This window comes from Alligator mississippiensis, chromosome 1 (genome assembly GCF_030867095.1).
Source record: "Alligator mississippiensis isolate rAllMis1 chromosome 1, rAllMis1, whole genome shotgun sequence".
Taxonomy (NCBI): Eukaryota; Metazoa; Chordata; order Crocodylia; family Alligatoridae; genus Alligator; species Alligator mississippiensis.
Genome location: NC_081824.1, coordinates 416,021,050 through 416,041,470, shown reverse-complemented (window position 1 = coordinate 416,041,470; position 20,421 = coordinate 416,021,050). Strand labels below are relative to the sequence as shown.

The 20,421-nt window shown below is 42.1% G+C and overlaps 2 protein-coding genes across 3 annotated transcripts in view; one reads left to right on the top strand and one right to left on the bottom strand.

The window, feature by feature from the left end:
- INTS6 (integrator complex subunit 6) overlaps nucleotides 1-8,181 on the top strand; it is a 173,127-nt gene extending 164,946 nt beyond the window's left edge. The window contains exon 18 of the mRNA XM_059732017.1: nucleotides 8,094-8,181. Coding sequence (XP_059588000.1) covers nucleotides 8,094-8,115 — 22 coding nt within the window. The 3' untranslated portion in view covers nucleotides 8,116-8,181. The remainder of the gene's footprint in view (nucleotides 1-8,093) is intronic.
- The window catches only part of FAM124A (family with sequence similarity 124 member A), an 83,707-nt gene that overhangs the window by 5,745 nt on the left and 57,541 nt on the right, over nucleotides 1-20,421 (bottom strand). For both annotated transcript variants that reach the window (XM_019491371.2, XM_019491372.2), the window contains one exon: nucleotides 8,132-8,871. In XM_019491371.2, coding sequence (XP_019346916.1) covers nucleotides 8,132-8,871 — 740 coding nt within the window. The remainder of the gene's footprint in view (nucleotides 1-8,131; nucleotides 8,872-20,421) is intronic.

Here is a 20,421-nt window from a genome sequence, read left to right as displayed (position 1 = left end):
TATCTGGGATATGTTTATACAGCACAATGGAGAACTGTGCAGAGAGATCCTGAGAGACCTGTCAACTTGCTAGCTCATGTATCAGAGTCAACATGGCACAAAGAAGCACTACATAGAGAGACTGGTACCTGGTCTCATGCTGACTCTGGAACTGGAAACAGTGTAGCTGAATCTGCATGGTCCTGAGCCTGGACTAACAAGCTCTGTTTCTCAGCAGTGCTATATGTAGTCTGGATGCAGTGCTGCTCCTAGTTCTAGAGCAGGGGTGGGCAAAATGCGGTCCACCAGGCCACGATATCCAGCCCATGAGACCCCTAAAAATTTTAGAAAAATTAACATTTATCCACCCCTGACTGCCTGTCATGTGGGCCTCGATGGCTTGCCGAAACTCAATAAGTGGCCCTTCACCTGAAATAATTGCCCGTCCCTGTTCTAGAGTTTGCTGTAATGGGACCCCTTCAATGCCCATTACAGGGAAGAAGGGACAGGGCCCTGGAAGGAGGAATCAGACAGGCTGGAGGTGTGACAGGGGGCTGTCTTGAAGCTGGTCCAAGCATTGGCCCGTCTACCTGTCTAGGGCAGTCCACCCACCTGGCTCACCTGCCACAGCTTTGCTGGAACCAAGTTAAATAGTTGTTCCTAGGTGGGAGGCTGCCCATTTAGTGCCCTGATGCCAAGGGCATAATACACAGCTCCATACTGCTCCTACACTATGTCCCATGCCTCACAGATGGCATCACTATATGGCTTCAGCCCCACACTGGGCCCCAGTATATTCCCAGCTGACATTCGGACCCTGACCTGGATCCCTCTAACTCAGGTGGCCTACCCTCTGCCATCATTTGGGGCTGCAAACTCCTTAGACCCCTTTCCCTGTTGGCAGCGGCCCCCTCTGGGACCTCTGGCCTCACAGGCCCTGGCCTTGCCTCTAAGCCAGTTGGGACTCAAGGCAATTGGCTCTGGCCATCCCTTTTCATGGGTGCTTTTGCCCTTCAGGTGTCCTGGTCCTGGTCCTGGCCCCAGCATTGACCAGTTGAGGGTTTTCTGGCTAGGTTCATGAGCAGCTAGCCCTCTCTCCCATACTGGTCTGTCTTCTCAGGCCCCTCCACATGCTGCCCTTGCACTGTGGTGTGCTTTTCTGTCCAGCCTTTTCCCTCCACAGGGTCACCTGCAAGGCAGATGGAGCTGAGGCTTTCCAGTACCTCATACTTGCTTTTTCCTGGGGAGGCACTGGTGTGGCATTTCCTGGAGAATGCCCTGCCATAGGTAGCCCCACCATACCATCCAACCCCAGCCAGGTGTAGTTACAGGTCATGCCCCAGGACCAGTCTTCAAACCTTCCTGAGCTCTCACAAAGACCCTGTGCATACAGCTCCTCTCTGGGCTTGTCCTGATCTCTCCTCTCAGCCAGTCACAGGCACTCAGCCCCCTTCTCAAGGCTCTGGACCTGACACTGGGTCCCCAGGAGCCTTTTCCATCCCCCCAGTTCCTACCCTGACCTCCAGATGTTCTGAGAACAGAAGTGCTCCAGCCAGGAAACATTCACCCTTTGGCTCCTCAGTTGCAACTCACCAACTCTGCTCTCAGGGCCTGTCTTATACCCTGACTGCTGAGCCCTACACCAATCAGGCAGCCTCCTGGGTGCCATGTGACCCTCCTGATTGGGTCTGTTCCCACCTGCAGGCTGATCTGCAGTGTGCTCAAGCCCTTAAAGTGGCAGACACAGCCTTTGCTTTGCTCCACAGGAGGTCACTTCTGTAACAGCTGTATATAGAAAGGGCCTCAGCAGCAAGTAGGCAGAAGAGCTCTGGCTGTGAAGAAGGCAGGAGTGATGGTTGGAGCAGGAAGAGGAGAGACCCAAAATAACTGACTGGACTAAACCTGGGGAAAATAGAGGGAGGTCCGACAGGCCACAAAGGCGTCCAAAGGTGTCCTGAGCCTGTTCTGAAAGAGACATAAGCTTCAAAAGGAAAATACTAGCATGGGAAGAATAACCCAGGGGACTTACTGGAATTAAAAGAAAACAAAGCTAAGAGTACCAGAGAGACCAGCAAAGCCACAAACCTGTCAACTAAATATTCCTTCTCTTCAGCTGCCTGCACATGGAGTAACATCAAAATGTGCCAGGGGAGATTAGCAAAGACAGCTGAGGAGAAGGGCTGGCTAAAATGGAGTCCTGAATTGCAGGCAGTAGTGCACCTGGAATCTAAGGAAGGTGCAAGCTGTTACACTAGCACACATGGAGCTAGCATGGGTATCTATATGGCATCTACACTTTATAAACTGAACTTTCAAATGTCTTCTTAAATATTATAGGCAAAAATAGGTGACTACAAATGCAAGATTTCCTGCAACAATTTGGGAAGCCTTTTAAGGATTTAACCCTTTAAGCCATCCTCATGGAAAATCTGCCAGTCAGCATGGTACAATAATTTCCCAAGTGAAGAACTTGAAACTCTAGGTCTTGGCATATTTTTAAAACTGGAGTGGATAAAATGCTAGTAAATGTAGATTAAACGATAATCCTGCATTGGTAGAGAGTTGGATTACCGGGCCTAATAAGAATTTAGCTCTATGTTCTGTAATTTCTAGAGATCAGAGAAGGAATCAATGTGTTAGCCAGGTTGAAAACTTGGGTAAACTGGTTCCCAGTCCTATGCCAAGTCTACTAAACTGTGCCCCTTCAACTCTAGCCTACTGCTGTTGACACAGAGAGAGGCAGTCTGCTGTCTACTCAAGTTACCATGCCTTTTTGCCTTTATAATTTCAATACTCTTGTATCATTTAAATACTCTTGAACATGTATTGGAAGCCAGGTTCAAATGTTATTGGTCATAATAATGAAACATGAAAAAGAAGGAAGAAAGGCTGGACTTTTTGACTCTAGAGTGCTGAACACAGTGAAAGTAAGAGCTATGGGCATGTCAGATGTTCCCTTTAGCTTCACAACTTTGTCTCTCCATTTGGGGCAAATCTTTTGTCTGCCTTTGGAAGCAAAATTTTATCATCTGAACCTTTTTTTTCTCTTCAGTCTCCTTATAGATGGCTCTTTTTTTTTTTTTTTTGCAATGTCCATTACTTCACTACAAACTGACAAAGCACTGCCTGGTATAGCTGTGCTTCCTCTGTCAGAAACAAAAGCTTCATCTATGCTGGAAAAGGACCAGCCCTCTGACAGAACAAAGACTCTGTGTACAAATTGATACACCACTTGTTCAGCTTCTAGGACAAAAAAAGCTGATTTTGATTTTAATTTCAAAATAGGGAGCGAACTATCTGTCAAGCCATCTAATCATTTGCCTGAATACGAATAATAAAACAGCTGCTGATGAAACATATTAACTTTCTGATAAAACAGAATCTTTTAAAAAAACCTGCTTACTGCAATCTCTGTAGTTCCATAGGGAATTACAACTTTTATATATTACAAGAGAAATTTGTGGATGACTTGGAAGACAAACAGTGCAAAAAGAAGGAAATAAGTGTTGGTGACTGGTAGAACCATTTACAGTATTTATATCATCATTTGGACATCTTTCCCTGATGAGAAGACTCCAGGGCCATGTCCACACGTGCATGGATGTTTGTTTCCCTGGGGCCAACAAGCAGTGGGACACCTTGTGCTGCTACTACTTGTCCCCGGGGAACGTCTATGCCACACACGCTCTGGCACATGGCAAGTTACCCTGGGTGGGGTAGGAAAGGCTGGTTGATCCCAGTAGCCTTACCTGGGGTTTTGGGGGCCTCCTGGGGCTGCAGCAGCAGCAATCCTGCTGTGTGGATCCTGGCTGGCAGCAAAGGCTGCTCCCCTGTGCGCCACTCCACTCCCCCCCCCCCCCCCCCCCACCCAGGCTTTTTTTTGACTCCTGGATATCCAGACATTAAAAAAACCTCCCCCGCACTGCTCCCTTGCAGCGTAGAGAGCAACTGAACGTGCAGTACGTGGCATCACAGATGTGTCTGTGGTGCCACATACTGCATGACCATGCTTGTCTGGATGCGTGCAAGGAGTGTTCATAGTTAGAATGTATTTAATGTTTTGTGTAGGGAAAGAAAATATCTGCTTCTTTAAAACAGATATTTATCTTGTTATACATTAATGGCTTACAGGAGAACCCAGATACCTCAGCTGAAATCAGTGGCCTGTGTAAACACATGTAAAAATCCTTCCTGACTCCTGTATGCAACCATTTGAAGCATGAGATTTGATTATAGCCACTGACTTCACACAGAGCTGCAAGTGGTATGAACAAGCTGAATGCCAAGTAGGCAATTCTGTTCTTCTCATGGCTCATGTAGGAGAGGGATAAACAGGAGGATTCATAGATAATGGCATGCATTTTACTAGCTATAAAAATCAGATGTTCTGTGCAAGATTTAGGTGCTTTTTTATCTGATGATATTCATTTAGGTCAGTAGCTCTAATACTAGTTCTTGTCTTCAAAAATTTTGCACTGCCAACATTTATCAGGAGTATGCAGAATGAATTCATGTAATGCAGATGGAACACATCTGCACTCCCAGGTCTACTTTTGGGAATCTCATTGGCATGCTTAACAGTTATTTATTGAACTACATGTAAATTATAGCTCAACACATCAAAATCATGTCAGAAGCAATACTGATCATAAGCTTAACCTTGCTCCCACTAAAGCCAACAGCAGTTCTCTCCTTTATTTCAGCTAGAATAAGATGAGGCCCTTGTTAGGGCAAGCAGACCAAAGAAAGATGCTGTGACAAAACAATTTATTTTTAGGGCTGTTCTATTTGCAAACAAAGGAATTAGTATCTGTGGTAATAAATCCCAGTCTTGTCCACTAATATTTTTTCCCTTGCTTCCATCTTCTCTAAGCTCCTTGATAATTGCATTTGCAACATGTGCTAAGAACATGGAGCAATCCGAGTGGTTGGCAAGCGTCCCAGACCCTGCAAGTATCCTAGGAAATACATACAGGTCACATCTTGTTAAGCTAATCACTGAAGAATATTCAAATCCCAGGCATAATAAACACCAATTGTTTATTACTAAGAGAGGTATCCTTTATTATGAGGTATCAATGATAACTTTGTGCGTGTAGAGATAATTGTTTTGCATATGGATCAATCAAAATATTCTGTTTATTAATAGATACAAACTACAAAATATTAGTGTGCTGTGATTCTGATGAAAGGTAAAATTCATTTCTGATGCTGTAGCAATAGCAAGAGAGGCCGCATCCAGATGTGCAGGGGCATGCGCTTACAGCGGCACAAATAGTAGTGGTACAAATTTGTGCCACAGCATATGCTTTGGTAGGGACAAACTGTCCTGCATCAAGCAAACTGCCCTTTCCCTGCTCCTCCTGGCTCCCGGCATGCTGGAGCACAAATGAAATAGTAGAGATGCTCTGGCCGGCAGCCAGAGCATCTCCTTGGAGGACCAAGCCTCTGTTTGTTTTGGAACACTATTGTAGCATGTGCCATGCTGCTTTTTTTCTCAGTGTCTTTTTTTTTTTCCTACCAGGAAATCCCAGTAGCAAATTTTGCCCCTGCACTGCATATTTACAGTGTGGAGCATGTTTTAACATCCCGGGCGTGTGATTTGAAGCACTGCAAAGAGGTTTGTGGCACTACAAAGCACATGTGCCTGCATGTCTGAAGGCAGCCAAAGTGTTTTACAATCCCCTCCCCCACCCATGACTGTCATAAGAACATGAAACTGGAAGGTATCTCCCAGGTCAAGAAATGCAGTCTCCTGCTATTGCAGTCAGCCATGTCAAAGAAACCCTTTCATAAAGTAATCAAGCTCCATGATAATCCTAGTTGGGTATTTTGCCCCTCCCATTCCCATCTGAAGCCTGTTCCAGAATATATTTATTCATGGCTACTTCATACCCTCTTGTTCTTTTGTTAGTGTTGTCTTCTAACATAAACACACTTTTGGCCTTGCCATGTGCCTTGTGCTCTTGATGTATTTACAGACAGTAATCAAATCCCTCTCTACCTTCATTCATAAACAGATCAAGCCCTTCTGGTCTTCACTCATATGGCAGGCTCTCCATTCCATCATCCATCCTTCTCTTCAAGTTGTTTTCCCTTGCTTAAGATGCAAATTTCAGATGGTTTTTGCACTTCTGACTTAAAGAAATGTTATAACTCCTCCACACAGTCAAATCCTTCAGCTTTTCAATTTAGTTGTCTTCATTAACTAGTTCCCTTATTTTCTCAATTGTTGCTCCTTAGAAATGCAAAACCTAGGCTACAGAACTAATTTTCTTCATCTTTCCATTTAATTTGACTGAATCACCTTGCGCTCACTCAAACTAAAGCTATTTTCTACACCCAGCTCTTCTATAATGCCCTTATTACATCTCAAAATTCAACACTAAATTGCTGTCACCTTTTCTTGGTTCAGTAACTATCTGTTAAAGAAATCTGTCTGCTATCATGTCCAGAAATAACTGGGACTAACTATTATTATTAGTAGCATTTCTTCTCCAGTTGTAGTTGGGAAATTGAAGTCTCCTAAAGTGGCACAAGTGTCAGTATTAGTTATCTCAATAATAAAATCCTTAGATAGGGATAAAATCCCCATCTAATATCTAATCTCATGTCAGGGGTCTACATGTAAACCCATACAGCTAGCAAAATAGTACCTTTTTCTACCATCGTTCCTCAACGTGACGTTGAACCAAACCAATTCATTTTTTACCCATGTATCCCCTACTTGATTCTTTACCAGCTTCCACCTCATTAACGTACAACACTACCCTACCACTACCCTTAGTTCAATATTTTGTAAACTGTGCATGCTCTTCAACAGCTATGTCCTGCTAATGATTGCCATGCTACTTATTTTTTCTTTTAGTCCTATAATATCTAGTTACACCTTCTGCACCAATAGTTCTAGTTCTTCCATTTTGCCCAGACTCTTGGCTTTAATGAACTCATCTAATTTCTTGGCTGGAACAACGGACTATCCTTCTATTAACTAGATTGCCTACTGAGGAGGTTGGACTAAAGGACCTCTGGAAGTCTCTTCCAGCCCTGCTTCTCCATGATATGAAATATCATTCTAATCAATATTAGTACCTTCTTTCTCATGCTTTCCATGCTCTCACAGTCTGGTATTCCTTTAGCTATTGCTGTATTTTTATTTATCTGATTTTTCTCTCCTTGCATACCATGCATAGAAATTACAGAAATCTTAGTGTTACATGTTATTTTCACTGGAAGATTACTACACATTTGAAACCAAACAGAACTTTGTGGTTCAAGAAATTAGTACTGGGAAATGGATCCTTAAGTCTGCACAAGAATTACTACATGAAGCTACTTGATTTCTTTTTGTGAAAAGCCACTGAGGCACCCTTGTAGACAGTGCAGGGAGGCATGCATTGCTACTTCCCTACCAGCATAGTAGGGGTTCTCTATTTCAATTATGCAGAAGAATAAAAGTGCGATAAACCCTTCATAGTAGTGAAGCTGTGGATTTGATGCACATGGATGAACAGAGACCACTCCTTAATGCCTTCATGCCTCTGTTCAAATGATTGCATATATATTGTTGAGGAACACGCAGTTTTTGAGTGCTTATTGTATGTTCTATTTAACTCACTAGCACTTGTTATGAATCTGAACAGCTTGATAAACTGTATGGGTGTCTTTAGGGAGTTTTCCCTTCCTCTTTAGTCAACACTATTTAGTCTTTCTTTAAGCACATACAGCTAGGTGCTCCTTTTTTCCCCTCCTTTCATCTTTCTCCCAGATCTGATAGGTATATTGTAGAAGAGATAAATATTCCCAGACCATTTACTAAGGTACAGTCTGTCAACCTCACTTACCTAAGAAAATGATTTGTGTTGTCAAAGACTGAAAGATTTCCTCCATTCACAATTTGAACAGGTAACTAACTTTCCCCTTTCTACAACTGCCTTATCTCAGTCTCAGAGATTATCAATAACCAAGGATCATAGTATTTCCTACAGCTTTACCTATCTTTTACTTGTTAACATGTACAAAGAATTTATAAGCTCCCTTTTGAGCAGCATATTTTGCTCTCTGGCAGTCTGGACACAGAGATAGAGGTCTCACTCTTCATTTGCTGTTTTTAGGTTCAACCATACACTGAATTAAAGATGGTAAAGCATACCTGCAAAAGGATCTTATTCCCATCATGGTCTTCTGTTTGCCACCTGCCTTCACTGATGGGGCTACAAGGATTCGGCAAGAGAGGAACAAGATGTCCAACATCTTTTACTCGGAACTCCAGTACTGCGGACTCTGTCAGTGTTGGAATCTGGCCTTTGGGGAGTCTTTTTAAGGAGAATTGAACGTCTATATCCATGTTGGAATAGACAGTAAAGACACAGAAATCTGCCTTTTTCTGACACACTGGTCTTTTCAGGATTAATTCATACAGCTTCAACATGTCAACAAAGTTCTCATTTCTGCAGTATATGGTGAAACGGATAATTTCTTTCCCATAATGCACCGGCCGGATGGCCCACAGCGGGGTCCCTTGGGCCAGAGTAAAGAAGTCCTGACTGCATGGTAAGTATGGAAGGAACTTGCCATGCACTTGTTCTCTATGGTGATAATGCCATGGTGGTCTTTGAAAAGCTTCATGGAGCTGCAAAATTGGTTCTTCTCCATAGTCCTCCTGCAGAAACAAGATGACAGCAAGGGCTGGCTGAGAGACAGCAGCCTTGATAGACTTGCTGCGCTTCCTCGCAATCCGTCTTTCTGAAACTCGGAATAGCTGGAGGTCTGGATGGATCCAAGCTAACAACTTATCAATAGCTTGTTGGAGAATCTTGGATTCACCTGGATCTGTGATAATATGAACACTAACGAGGAAAGGATCGTGTACATCTTCCACAGAAAGTTCACCTGATATATATAAAAAAGTCAATATTAGGTTTTTGAAATTACTTATTAAAACCTCTTTGCATTTTGTAGTGACTTCATGTAGTCCTTGGAGAAAAAAAATATACTGCATTTACTCAAACACAAGAGAAGATTTCTCTCTCCAATCAGCATGAGAAAAAAAGCTCCTCATCTTACATTCACACATAAAGAAACCTCATTAAATACATTGTTTATCATTAAATTGCTGCCAAAAGTAGCAAGTGCTCAACAATGGAAGTCAACTATGAAGTTGACTAAATGCAGGCAACATTGAGTGTGACTATAAAACACCTGCGGGCAGTCGCCGTGCCCCCCCGCAGCCTCCAGGAGCGTGTGTCATTCATGCATACATTTCAACTTCCTCTTCACTCCTACAGCTGAGCTGTGCCTTTCTTTCCCATTATCAATGATTCCTGTTTTTTTCACCAGCCTTAAATGTCTGGCAAACATCCCCAAATGGGGCCCCAAAGAGTTCACCCAGAATCCCCCTGACACCCCCTCTCAGCCTGTCATATATGAGTAGTGAGGCCTTGCCCTCCATGGGTAGGGAGAGACATTCAAAAACCCTTAGCCTAAATTGATTCAATCTTTGCAAGTTAGTTTAAACTGCCTAGATTGAATCAGTATGCAACTGAAAAGACATTCCCTCTGGACTGATGCACATGCCTGCAGTGGCTCAGGCTAGACGCCAGGGGGTGATAGAGCAGCCTTCCCTTCCCTTCCCTTCCACAGTGACCTGAGGAGGCGCATGGCCAGGCTGCGGCAGGATGCTCCAATTAGGGAGGAGTTTAAATCCCACCTTGCCTGCAGAGTCCCAGGCTTTTCCCAGGTTACTGCTCAAGGGGTGGGAGTGTTGCTAGACCCCAGCCCTGAGCTAGTACTCTGAAGCAAAGGGTGGGAGGTGCAGTGCATGCATCTGTTGATGATACTGAGCTTTTCAATCTCCCTCTCCCTGCTTCTTCATACTGTCTACACAGCGTTTATCAGCCCATCACCAAAACAAAAGTCTCTCTCATTAGTTCAAGCTCTTCTTAAACAGCTTTTTCCAAGGAAGAAATGGAGGGATATTACCAGCTGGCCTGTTGATTACCTCTAAAGTACCCAAAGCGGACACTGGTCTGTCTGCCTGTCCGAGTGAAATTGGAGACACACACACCTCTTGGCCTTAGCTAGCGTATCACATGCCTAGGGTCTATAGGGCTGGAGTCCATGATGTGGGAGATGGGAGAGAGGGAGAGGGAATCCCTGCTTGAGCAGCAAGTTGGCAGGGGTGGGGGGGGCAGGGGGAATCCAGGCAGATCCTGCTGTGCCTGCAGTCTTTCCCGGAGCTCTGGCTAGGGAGCAGAAGGGCAGGCCAGCCCTGTTCTCTGAAGCAGACAGCACAGCCCAGGGCTGCAAAGCATCTGGGATACTGGGGGACTCTGGTTTAACTTAAACAAGGAAAAGGTCTGGGGCAGACATTGCATAAAACAGTTTGACCCAAATCGCTTAAGTCTGATACTACATTCAGCCAGGTTTATCTTAATCCAGTTTCAGCCATTTTGAAACTGGTTTATGTGCACCGAACTTATGTTCTGTTACAGATTTAAACCAGTTTCTTATCACTTAAACCAGTGTGTGTGTAATGTCTGTCCCTAGCCCATAAGGTGGAACCAGACCAGACTGCTCTGCACCTTATCTGCATATAAAATTTTTGAAGGATCCCAGGACTCATGACAAGAACACCCAGTTCCCATCATCAGTGGGGAGCTAATTAACACATGGTTCCTTTGTTGGGGGGGAGGGGGCGGTATCTGGAGTACCCTCCCATGATGAGCAGTGCTGAGCTGTGGGGGCAGCATGGCTTGAAATGTTATTGCCCCTGCTGAAGCCCACCCCAGTGGGTTGCATGGTAAATTCTGAGCCTTTTAGCTTTGGATTAGTATCATGCATAGTTTCTACTATATATATAAAAGTAGGTACAAAAGTGCTGCTTAAAAGTGTGTTTTTTGGAGTACCTGTGCTTAAACTTGCAGCAGTTTCAGAAAAGGTAAAATGCATCAATACTGAATGAACTAAGTCTATAGGAATCTATAGTAATTTATCTATATGTAAATTACTACAGACATATTTATTTCAACGTCAGTGGGCATGTCTATACATGCAATTAATGTGCCTGAATTATCTGCGCAGAAAATTTAGATTCATTAAAGTGCTCCCTGGCATACATCTACACATGTGCCCCCATTGGGAGCAAACTGAGCCCAACAGGAGCAGCTCAGTCCACGGCTGCTCCTGCCCCATTCTGTCCCCCTGCAGCAGCCAGGGGGAGCTCCAGGATCCCTTGGGCACCAGCTCCAGGCTGGCAGGGGGCACCGGGGGGGGGGCTTAGGTCTGAGCTTCGGGGGGTGGTGGGGGAAACTGTCTTGCTTGGGATTGTCCTGGCTTGAGATCTGTCTTGGCTGCCCAGCAGCTGCCTCTCAGCCATGTAGATATTGGGACCTGTCCCAATCTCCATGTGGCTAGAAGGCAGCGTCCCACCAAGCCAGGACAGCAATTTGTTCCTGGTCAGCATTTACATATGTGGTACAGTGTATTAGTTAATGCACCGTTTTTCTAGTACCTGCATTTACAGTTCTAGAAAAATGGCACATTAGACTATTATGCTGCCTAGTAATTGCTGTGTATGTGTAGACGGTGATACTTTACTACACATTAGTCTAATGTGCATTAAAGCATCTTGTGTAGACACACCCAGTGTTTTCAGATTTGCCTCTTTTCCATGTGCTCAGGGAGAGCGGGATCTGATAGTAAGGAGGTAAAGGGCTGCAGGGGGAAAAAGTTGGGGGGCAGAAGCAAGGTGGCCACCTCATCCCCCACAGAATTATTTTCATTACTGTAGCAGTGGGAGGGGAACAAATTCAAGGCAAACCTCCAATAATTAGATTCTATACTTGGAAAATTATAACAAATTTATAAAATTTCCATATATAGAAACTAATTATTAGGGTGTTGTCTTATGTTCAAATAAATACAGTACTGTTCAGTCAGTCACACTTGTTTCCCCTAGATCATGCTCACCTAAAAGAGTGTAGCAATAGGTTGATGCAGGAATAGTTGCAAAAAAACCAAACCCCCAAACTTAAAAGTTAGAAAAGTTTATCAGAAATGACATATTACTACTATTATTACAATTATTATATCTTGGTAGTATCCAAAATGGGTACATTTACAGATAGGAAAAAAAAAGAATCTCTGACTCAAAGAGCTATGTATGAAAGACAATGAAAACTAATGGGTAGGGAAAAGGGATACAACCTCCAAGCAGAATCTTCAGGATAAAAGCTACCAAAAGTCTGTTTATTTTTATTCGTGCTACCTGGCTTTGTACTTAGAATTTAGTCAGTGGAATTCTATTTTAACATCTTGCCTTTTGAATTTTCTACCCAGTTAGAGTGTTCAGGAGTCTTAAAGGTCAATTTCTGAAGATCTTACATGTTTAGTGAAAACCAACAACAGCAAGGAGCACAAAAATCATGGTATCTGAAAGCTATTTGGGTAAAAAAATCTTTACCTCTGAAACACACAAATGAATTTAATATGATGTAGTGCCTAAAATTGCTCTATATGGACATGTCTACATGAGATACTAACGGCACAGTAGACTTATTCTATTGTGCATTAGTGCGGCACAAAAAAGTAATAGTGCACTAATGCACAGTAGAATTAGTCTACTGCGCATTAGCATCACCTAAAAAGTGTGTGCTGGTGCTAATGTGCAGTAGCACTGATTATGGTGCATTTAGTTAAGTACCTGTAATTACAGCATGTTAATGCATGTGTAGATGTGCCCAATGTCTAACAGCAGACAGGGCTGATACAGGGTGCTTTCTGGTTGGAGGACAGTGGAGAACTTGGCACTTTCGCTCTTTTGGAGCTGCATGCCAGAGAAATGCATTTAAGTAGATTTCCCAAACAGCTCCATAAAACACCTTCTGATTTATTTTATGGCTCTCTCAGCTGAAATGGATCTCTTTATTTAGGACTACAAAATTGCGCATGTGTCTTTGAACATGAGTGGGAACAGTACTCAAATGAGTTAGAATGAGCAGGGATTCTAATCAAGCTTTTAATTGTATGGACTGCATTCTAATTGTCTTGTGAACTGTCTCTTCTCTTTCTGCAACTGTGTGAATCCCTTCCCCTCCTGCTGGCATTGCAATACCATTCCTGTGATTCCTTAGAAGTTGCTTTAATGGAAAAGCAGTATTAGGGAAGAACTTTTATTTTAGTGATCTTTTAATGCAATTTACGAGCAGGAAAGAGAGGAAAAGCCAGATGCGACTCATCAGCTCTTCACAGACCACCAGCAAATGCCCTGTGGACCACAATTTGGGAAACGTTGAAATATATATGTGTAGACCGGATAGCAAATGTGTTTTTAACCGAAAGGGAATTTGGGCAAGTCAACCTGATAATCAAAAATACAGTGACAGCAAATTTCTCATAGTACTGCCATGAAAATGGGTGACGTGGAGTGATTCTGTCAAGTGGTTAATGGAAGAAACCAACAACTTGAAGCCCAGAAATGTGGGTCATCATAAGGCTGTTCTGCAGCAAATACCACAAGTCATATTATCCTGAGGTGTCTGTGCTTTGGATTCCTATACTGGGAAGAAGCAATGGCTCTAAAATAAGAAATAGGAGCGGTGGGGTGGGGAGAAGTGGATAAAGAAATCTGTGTGGAGGGCACTAAAAAGAAAAAAAATCCCTAAAAAAAAAAAAAACCTTAAAAAGAAAAAAAACACTAAAAAGAAAAAATATATTTTTGGGTTGCTGTGCAATGATCTCTTTTTCCGAGATGAGAATGCAAGACATTTTAAATCTGCCTCCCTCCATTTCCTTTGTCACACAAATGCTACTGAAGGCTGTAACAAGGGGCAAGCGTGATATTTATGCAAATAAATGACGACAGCTTTGTAAGGAGCCTGGGCACAATGTGAAGCAGAGAGCCATAGTTCCAGTAGGCTGCTTACTTTGCATCAACAAATCATTGAGCATGGCCTTTCTGCCCTCTTGTTGCTCAGTGTGGCACAGGAGCACTGAATGGTCTAAAGACTTTTCAAAAAGTAAAGCTTTGTTAGAACCAGCCCCAGCATTAGTATTCTAAAGCTATCACTCAATGTACCTATCAGTGCAAGATGTTAAAACAAACAGGCTCTGAAGACCACCAAAATACTGCACAAAACCATTATTAGGAGCTGAGATTATGTATACAGCATAGAAAATCATCTTTTGTTGAATAAGGAGAAACCAAGAATAATGCTGAAGGGGGAAAGAGTGTAACTAATCAGTGCTTAAAGATCTTTAGTAACTACTTGATGTCAGCAGAGACACTTCTCTTGCTGTACTAGGTCCTACTTTTACACCCACTCTTACAAAGCTTCAAAACGTGTAAGAAAACCTGCCTTTTTGGTACAAAAATCTTAAAAGGAAAACATGGCAAGGAGTGGAGCGAAGCCTCCTCTGAGCAGATGAGATGGTATAAACTGCTTCTGGGCTACTAAATAGGCTTTTTTTACTTGAGCTTGTGCTTACCAAAAAGGGAAAAAAAAATGCTACTACTTCCTATGCAAGTACAATTCAATTTGGCCTCTGGCAAATTGTCACAGAAGCAAATGAAAGTCCTGCATATGCATTAGACTTTCTGAGTTACTGGTTAATCCCACAGAATATACCAACAAAGTTCCCAGTGAAGAATGGTATTACTTCTTTTTTGGGGTATCTAAAATAACTAAATGAGAAATACTATCAGCATTTAAATATTCATATATATCTAATGTTTCAAGGGGAAGTCAGAGTGCTCAGTATATTACAGGATTAGGCCTTGGATTGTTTTCTCTCTCTGTTATTCTGTTGGTGTTTTGTGTTTAAGCTATGCATATTTGTTAGCTTCCTGAATGGAGAAAGAGGAAGTCTCATAATGCTAAAGCTGTAGTCTTGTCTTCCCTACATTTTCATTAGATGTTTTAAGTAGAGCTAGTTGGGGATATTGCATATGATTTTTGGCAGAAAATGCAATTTCTGCAAAATCAAAACTTTTCCACAGAAAGATTTGGATTTTGCAGAAATGTTCCAGTTTTTCATCAAGGAAATTGTAATGAAGCCCAAATCAGAAAGTTTCATTTTTCAGAGGGACCCTGAAACGTTTCATTTTGAATCAATTCAGTGAAACATTAAACTGCATTCTCTTATTGTAGAATGATGCCCTGCGAGAGTTGTTGTTAGGACCCTATTCTTTCCTATAGACTAGCTTTCCTGGAGAACTGTTATGTCCCATCAAGAAAAGAACTGATTTCTCTCTGATCAGGCTGTGTGGCACATCATGGGAGCCACACCTGGTATACTGAAGGAGATAGATGACATGTCTACACAAGATGTTTACTGTGCATTAAACTAATTCACTGTGCAGTAAACATCTCAGTGTCTATAAATGTGCCCCTATTAGGCTGGAGTAAACTAATTTACTCCGCAGCAGGATAGTACTTGTAAATACTATCCTGTTGCAGAAATTTTTACTTCACTGCAGTGCATGTGTAGATGTTGCCTTGGCCAGCCGGGGCACAAGGGTGCTTCGGTGTGGGGGATGCCTGCTGGCTAGCCCTGCACTGGAGCATCCTTGTGCCCCAGCCAGCCCCTCTGCATCATGTTGCACAGGGTCAGAGCAGGCCTGAGCTGGCAGGCTGACCCATGGGCCCCCCTGCCAACCAGGGCTGCTCCAACCTGGCTCAATGTGCTGTAATCCTGGGTACATGTGCAAACAGCAATAAAATCAGGATTTTATTGGTCCAGAGTTTATTGCTTTGCATTAATTGCACATGTAGATGTGCCTACAGTTCAGTCAGAGAGTGAGGCCCATATGGAACATAAGAACATTAAGCTCCTGGACCACAACTCCCAGAATGCAGTACATTACCATGAAGAAATTTAGCTTAAACTTGAAATAATTTGAAAGAGAAGTACTTGGGGTCATTAGAATACATCAGACCAAACATCATTTTTAAGAATGTTGGAATTTTTATTTCCTTCAAAAATATCAAAACAAACCATTTTCATATTGCCCAATCAACATTTTTCAGAATTTCTATTCCATAGAAAATTTCAACATTGCATATTTTAGGTCCCATTTTGGAACAGAAATAACTGTTGAAATGCTGGAAATTGTGGAATGGGAATGCAAAATTTTGCTCAACTCTTCTTAGACGACAGACACTTTGTTATTGTGCTATTTGAAAGGTACCTAGGGATAGAGAGAGAGAGATATGTTTGTTACTGGCAAACCACAACATGTCATGGGTAACTGAGAGAAGCATTTTCTGGTCAACTTTGATAGAAGCAGTAGTGTCTTGCATTATGTTGTGCTTTGATGAATCACACATTTGATAATCCTTGAGCAAGAAAGACAGAATCACAAAAGACAGGTTTGCCAGCTCCTCCTCTTTACCCTCAAGGGTGGTGGCACCTGACAAATAAAGTGTAATCAGTGTGCAATGATGTGTATCTCAATATGTCCTGCTTTGCACACCGCATGAGAGTAGTGTGCTCAGGAACAAAGGGAACATCGGAGGATGTTCAAAGCCTGTAGTGTCAACCCACCTCATTGCAATGTCTCCACAAGGACCTGCAGGTGAGGCATTGTTCCCTGCTGATACCAGCAGAGGTGGGTGATGGTGCCATTTCTGCATGAGGTTGAAGATGGTCATACTGAAAAGACAGAGTGGAAGGGATAGAAATTCTATGTGCCATCCAACAGTTATTTCAGGACAAAAGAAAGGTGATGGGATAAACTAAGGCTGGCATCTAACAAAGTATACCCCATATCTGCTTGCTGGAGATAAAAGCTTTTTTTGTCATCCATTAATTGAGAAATGACAAGGTGTCATTGCCCTTGGTCTACAACATTCAGTCAATGCTTCAGAGTCAATGCTAAAGTCTAATAACTAATGCCCATCTGTCTATTGCATGTGCACGCTTTTCCTTTGCTTGAGGCAAATGGCATTCCTGGCCCTGTTGTGTGTCCGAAACAGTAGTGGAAGAATTGCAATTCAGATTATCCTGTGATGTGTGGAGTTATTCTTGCTGCCCCCAGGTTGCAGAGCAGAGAGAAGGGCATTTGATATTCCCCATGCTTAGGATAAGGATGATCCTGTCTGAGCAGGGGTTTGGGTTAGATGACTTCTTGAAGTTATCATTGACTGTGAGGTCCTAAGGACAGTTCAGCATCATTGTGTTGTAGACTATTTAGCATTATCCAGGGTGCACCATGAGGAGACAATCTATATTACACCCATTAATGGCTGCATCCATTAATCATTCCACCTATGGCGTGGCAATTTATATTAAAAATAATATTGACAGCTATAAAGTCATATCAACAAGCTGCACTGATGGCATTTACATAGCCTTAGTCCAAATTTCTGACATGACAGTAATTAACGTTTACAAACCACCTCATGTTGTATCCTGCCTTACCTCCTTTACATCATCCAAGAATCATCCTAGGTGACTTTAATAGTCAACACAGTCTTTGGGGATACTGCCACAGTGACCAAAATGGGATTAAACTTCTAGATTGGATGAAGGGAGAGGAACTTGTATTAAGCTATAATGCAAAAGATAGAGCTATTTTCCACTCAGGCCACTGGCAACAAGACTCTATGCCTGAATTGTGTTTCATGACAGATCTCTCAACACAACAGGGCCCACAGTTCTTGACAACGTCCCACAGTCAACATAGGCCAATTTTATTTACAGTTGGAATTCAAATTCCAATCATCAAATCAATTCCAAAGCCCAGCTGGAACTTTAATAAAGCTGACTGGATCTCCTTTGCTAAGCAAACTGACTTTAATGTAAGATGGATAAGGATAAAATCCACAGGTGAAAACTATGTGAGATTTGTGGGTGTAATAAAAGAAGTGGCTAAGAGATGTATCCCAAGAGGATTTAGAAAAGAAAACATACCAGGTTGGAATGAAAAAAGTGATTGTCTTTATCATGAGGAATTTAAAGAAAAATGGAGAGTTTACAACTGCTACGAGCTCTTGCACTCTCTGAACAAGGCTCAAAGAGAAAAATGGATACATACAAAGGCAAAACTTAAGTTCACCCATTCAAGTAGGAAGGCTTGGGCTATGGTAGATTGATTGGACTCAAGCATTGAAGCTTCAAGACCTAAAACCCACGTTAGACTGGAAGCAACAGCCAATCATATTGTTGCCCTGTCCAAGGCTATGACTGACAAGCTTTTTTCAAGACAAGTGAAATCACATTTAAAGACAAAGAAACACTCTGTTGCATCATCCTCTTCTTTCTCCAACCTTTTACTATACATGAGATGCAAAAGACTCTTAGAGCTACAAAGGAAGGTAAAATTGCAGGCATGAATGAAACACTTACAAAATTTTTAAAATGCTGTAGTCCAAAAACCATTCAATGGCTAGTGAAGTTTTTTTACCAATATTTTGGAAACTGGAAAATTACCAGTCTTATTTAAAGAAGACAAAATAATAGCAGTACTAAAACCTGGCAAGGGTTTCAATAAAGCTGAGAACCACCACCCTTTAGGTATAACTTACAAATGATTAGAAAGAGTGATGTATAATATAATTTTTCAGACTATAAATGAACATATTCCCCCTGAGCAAGCAAGGTTTAGATTGAACAGAGGATGTTGCAGTCAAATCATGGCCCTGACTACCAATACAGAAAATGGCTTTGAAAAGTCACTAAAACTGTAGCTCTTTTCTTTGATCTTTCAGCTGCATATGATACAGTCAGGAGACAAGGACTCATCTTAAAGTTCTTAAACATCATACTTTGTCTTAAAATTTCTAATTTACTAGACAACATGCTTAGCAATAGATGGTTCCAGATTTTTTCTGATAACATTCAGAGTAGGCCACATAAATTGAACAATGGACTTCCATAGGGATCAGTCCTTGAGACTCTGTTGTTTAATCTTTACATTTATGACCTCTCAGGTTCTTCCTCAAGAAAATTCATATATGCTGATGACAGCCTTGGTATACAACAACCATGTGCCTCCAGAGCAGGAATAATATTCACATCTGATCTGAATATTTTAGGTATCTACTTCTGCACCCAAACCCTGGAAAAACAGAAGTGTCTACATTTCACTTGAACAGTAAACAAGCTAATTATCAACCCATTATTGTTTTCAGAAATCAGCTCCTATGTTACAACAGTACTCTCAAATACATAGGAATTGTCCTAGATAGAACTCAATCCTATTAATTTACTTACCTATGACAGCAGCTAAGTTAAAAACCCATAATAATTTGCTCCAGAAACTCACTGGGACTTCTTGGGGACCCGATGCTGATGCACTGAGAACAACAGCCCTGGCACTGGTCTACTCTTTGGCAGAATACGGTGTTCCAATCTGATCAAACAGTGCTCACACTGATAGGGTTGACATCCAACTCAACCAAGCACGCAAATCATCACAGGAACAATCCTATCCACCCCTCTTCAGTGTCTCCCTATTGTAATATACATCCTCCCCCATTAAGAAGAAAAAATACCTTAGCTAAATTATGGACTAAAATAAAAAATAACCCACAGATGCCTATACATTAAGATCACTTAAACCCATTGCATCTGAGATTAAAATTTAGACATCCTGCTCCAAGAACAGTAATTCAGCTTGAGCAAGATTCATTTAACATCCCAGATGCCTGGATGCAAGAGCGGCTCAGTTCACTCCCAAATACAGAAATTATAATTACAAATCCCACCATTAGACCACCTGGATATAATCTCCCTAGACATCTTTGGTCTTTTCTAAACTGCATCAGGACAGGACACAGCAGGTATGGATTTCTGTTACATCAGTGGGGCTGGACTAGCTCACCAAAACACGACTGTGCTGCTCTTTTTCAAACTTTGAATCACATCATCTCTGAATGCCCTCTTCATGCATATAATGGAACTCTATTGGATCTGCACAGTGGCAGGCCTGAGGCAATCAGCTGGCTACAAAATGTGGACATAAAATTGTGAATGTGTTTCTCTTTGCTTTGTGATCACTGTATCATCATACGCTAATAAAAACCTCCTGAAGTCCCTTCTAGCCCTACTTTTCTATAATTCTATGCTTAGGGGGGACTCCTTTGAAGCCACATTTCTATGCTGTCCACACTGCTAAACCTTCCAGTCAGTGTACTGTCATTCACGGATTACTGCAGCTTCCTTTTCTCTGATACTTCCCTTGCCCCAGTCTGAGTTATTCAATACATTGCTGCTAAGATCATCTTTGCTTGCTGTTATAATCACAACACCTCCTTCCCTCAATCTTACCATTGCTTCTCCTTTTACTTTCACATCAAACACAAGCTTTATGCCCTTTCAAGGCCACTTACAATTTGTTCTTCCCTATGTACCCAGAGCTGTATCTTGTTATGCCATTTCCATCCTTCTGCACTTTGCCAGTGAACACAACCTTAACAACCTATTTGACAACCTCACTTG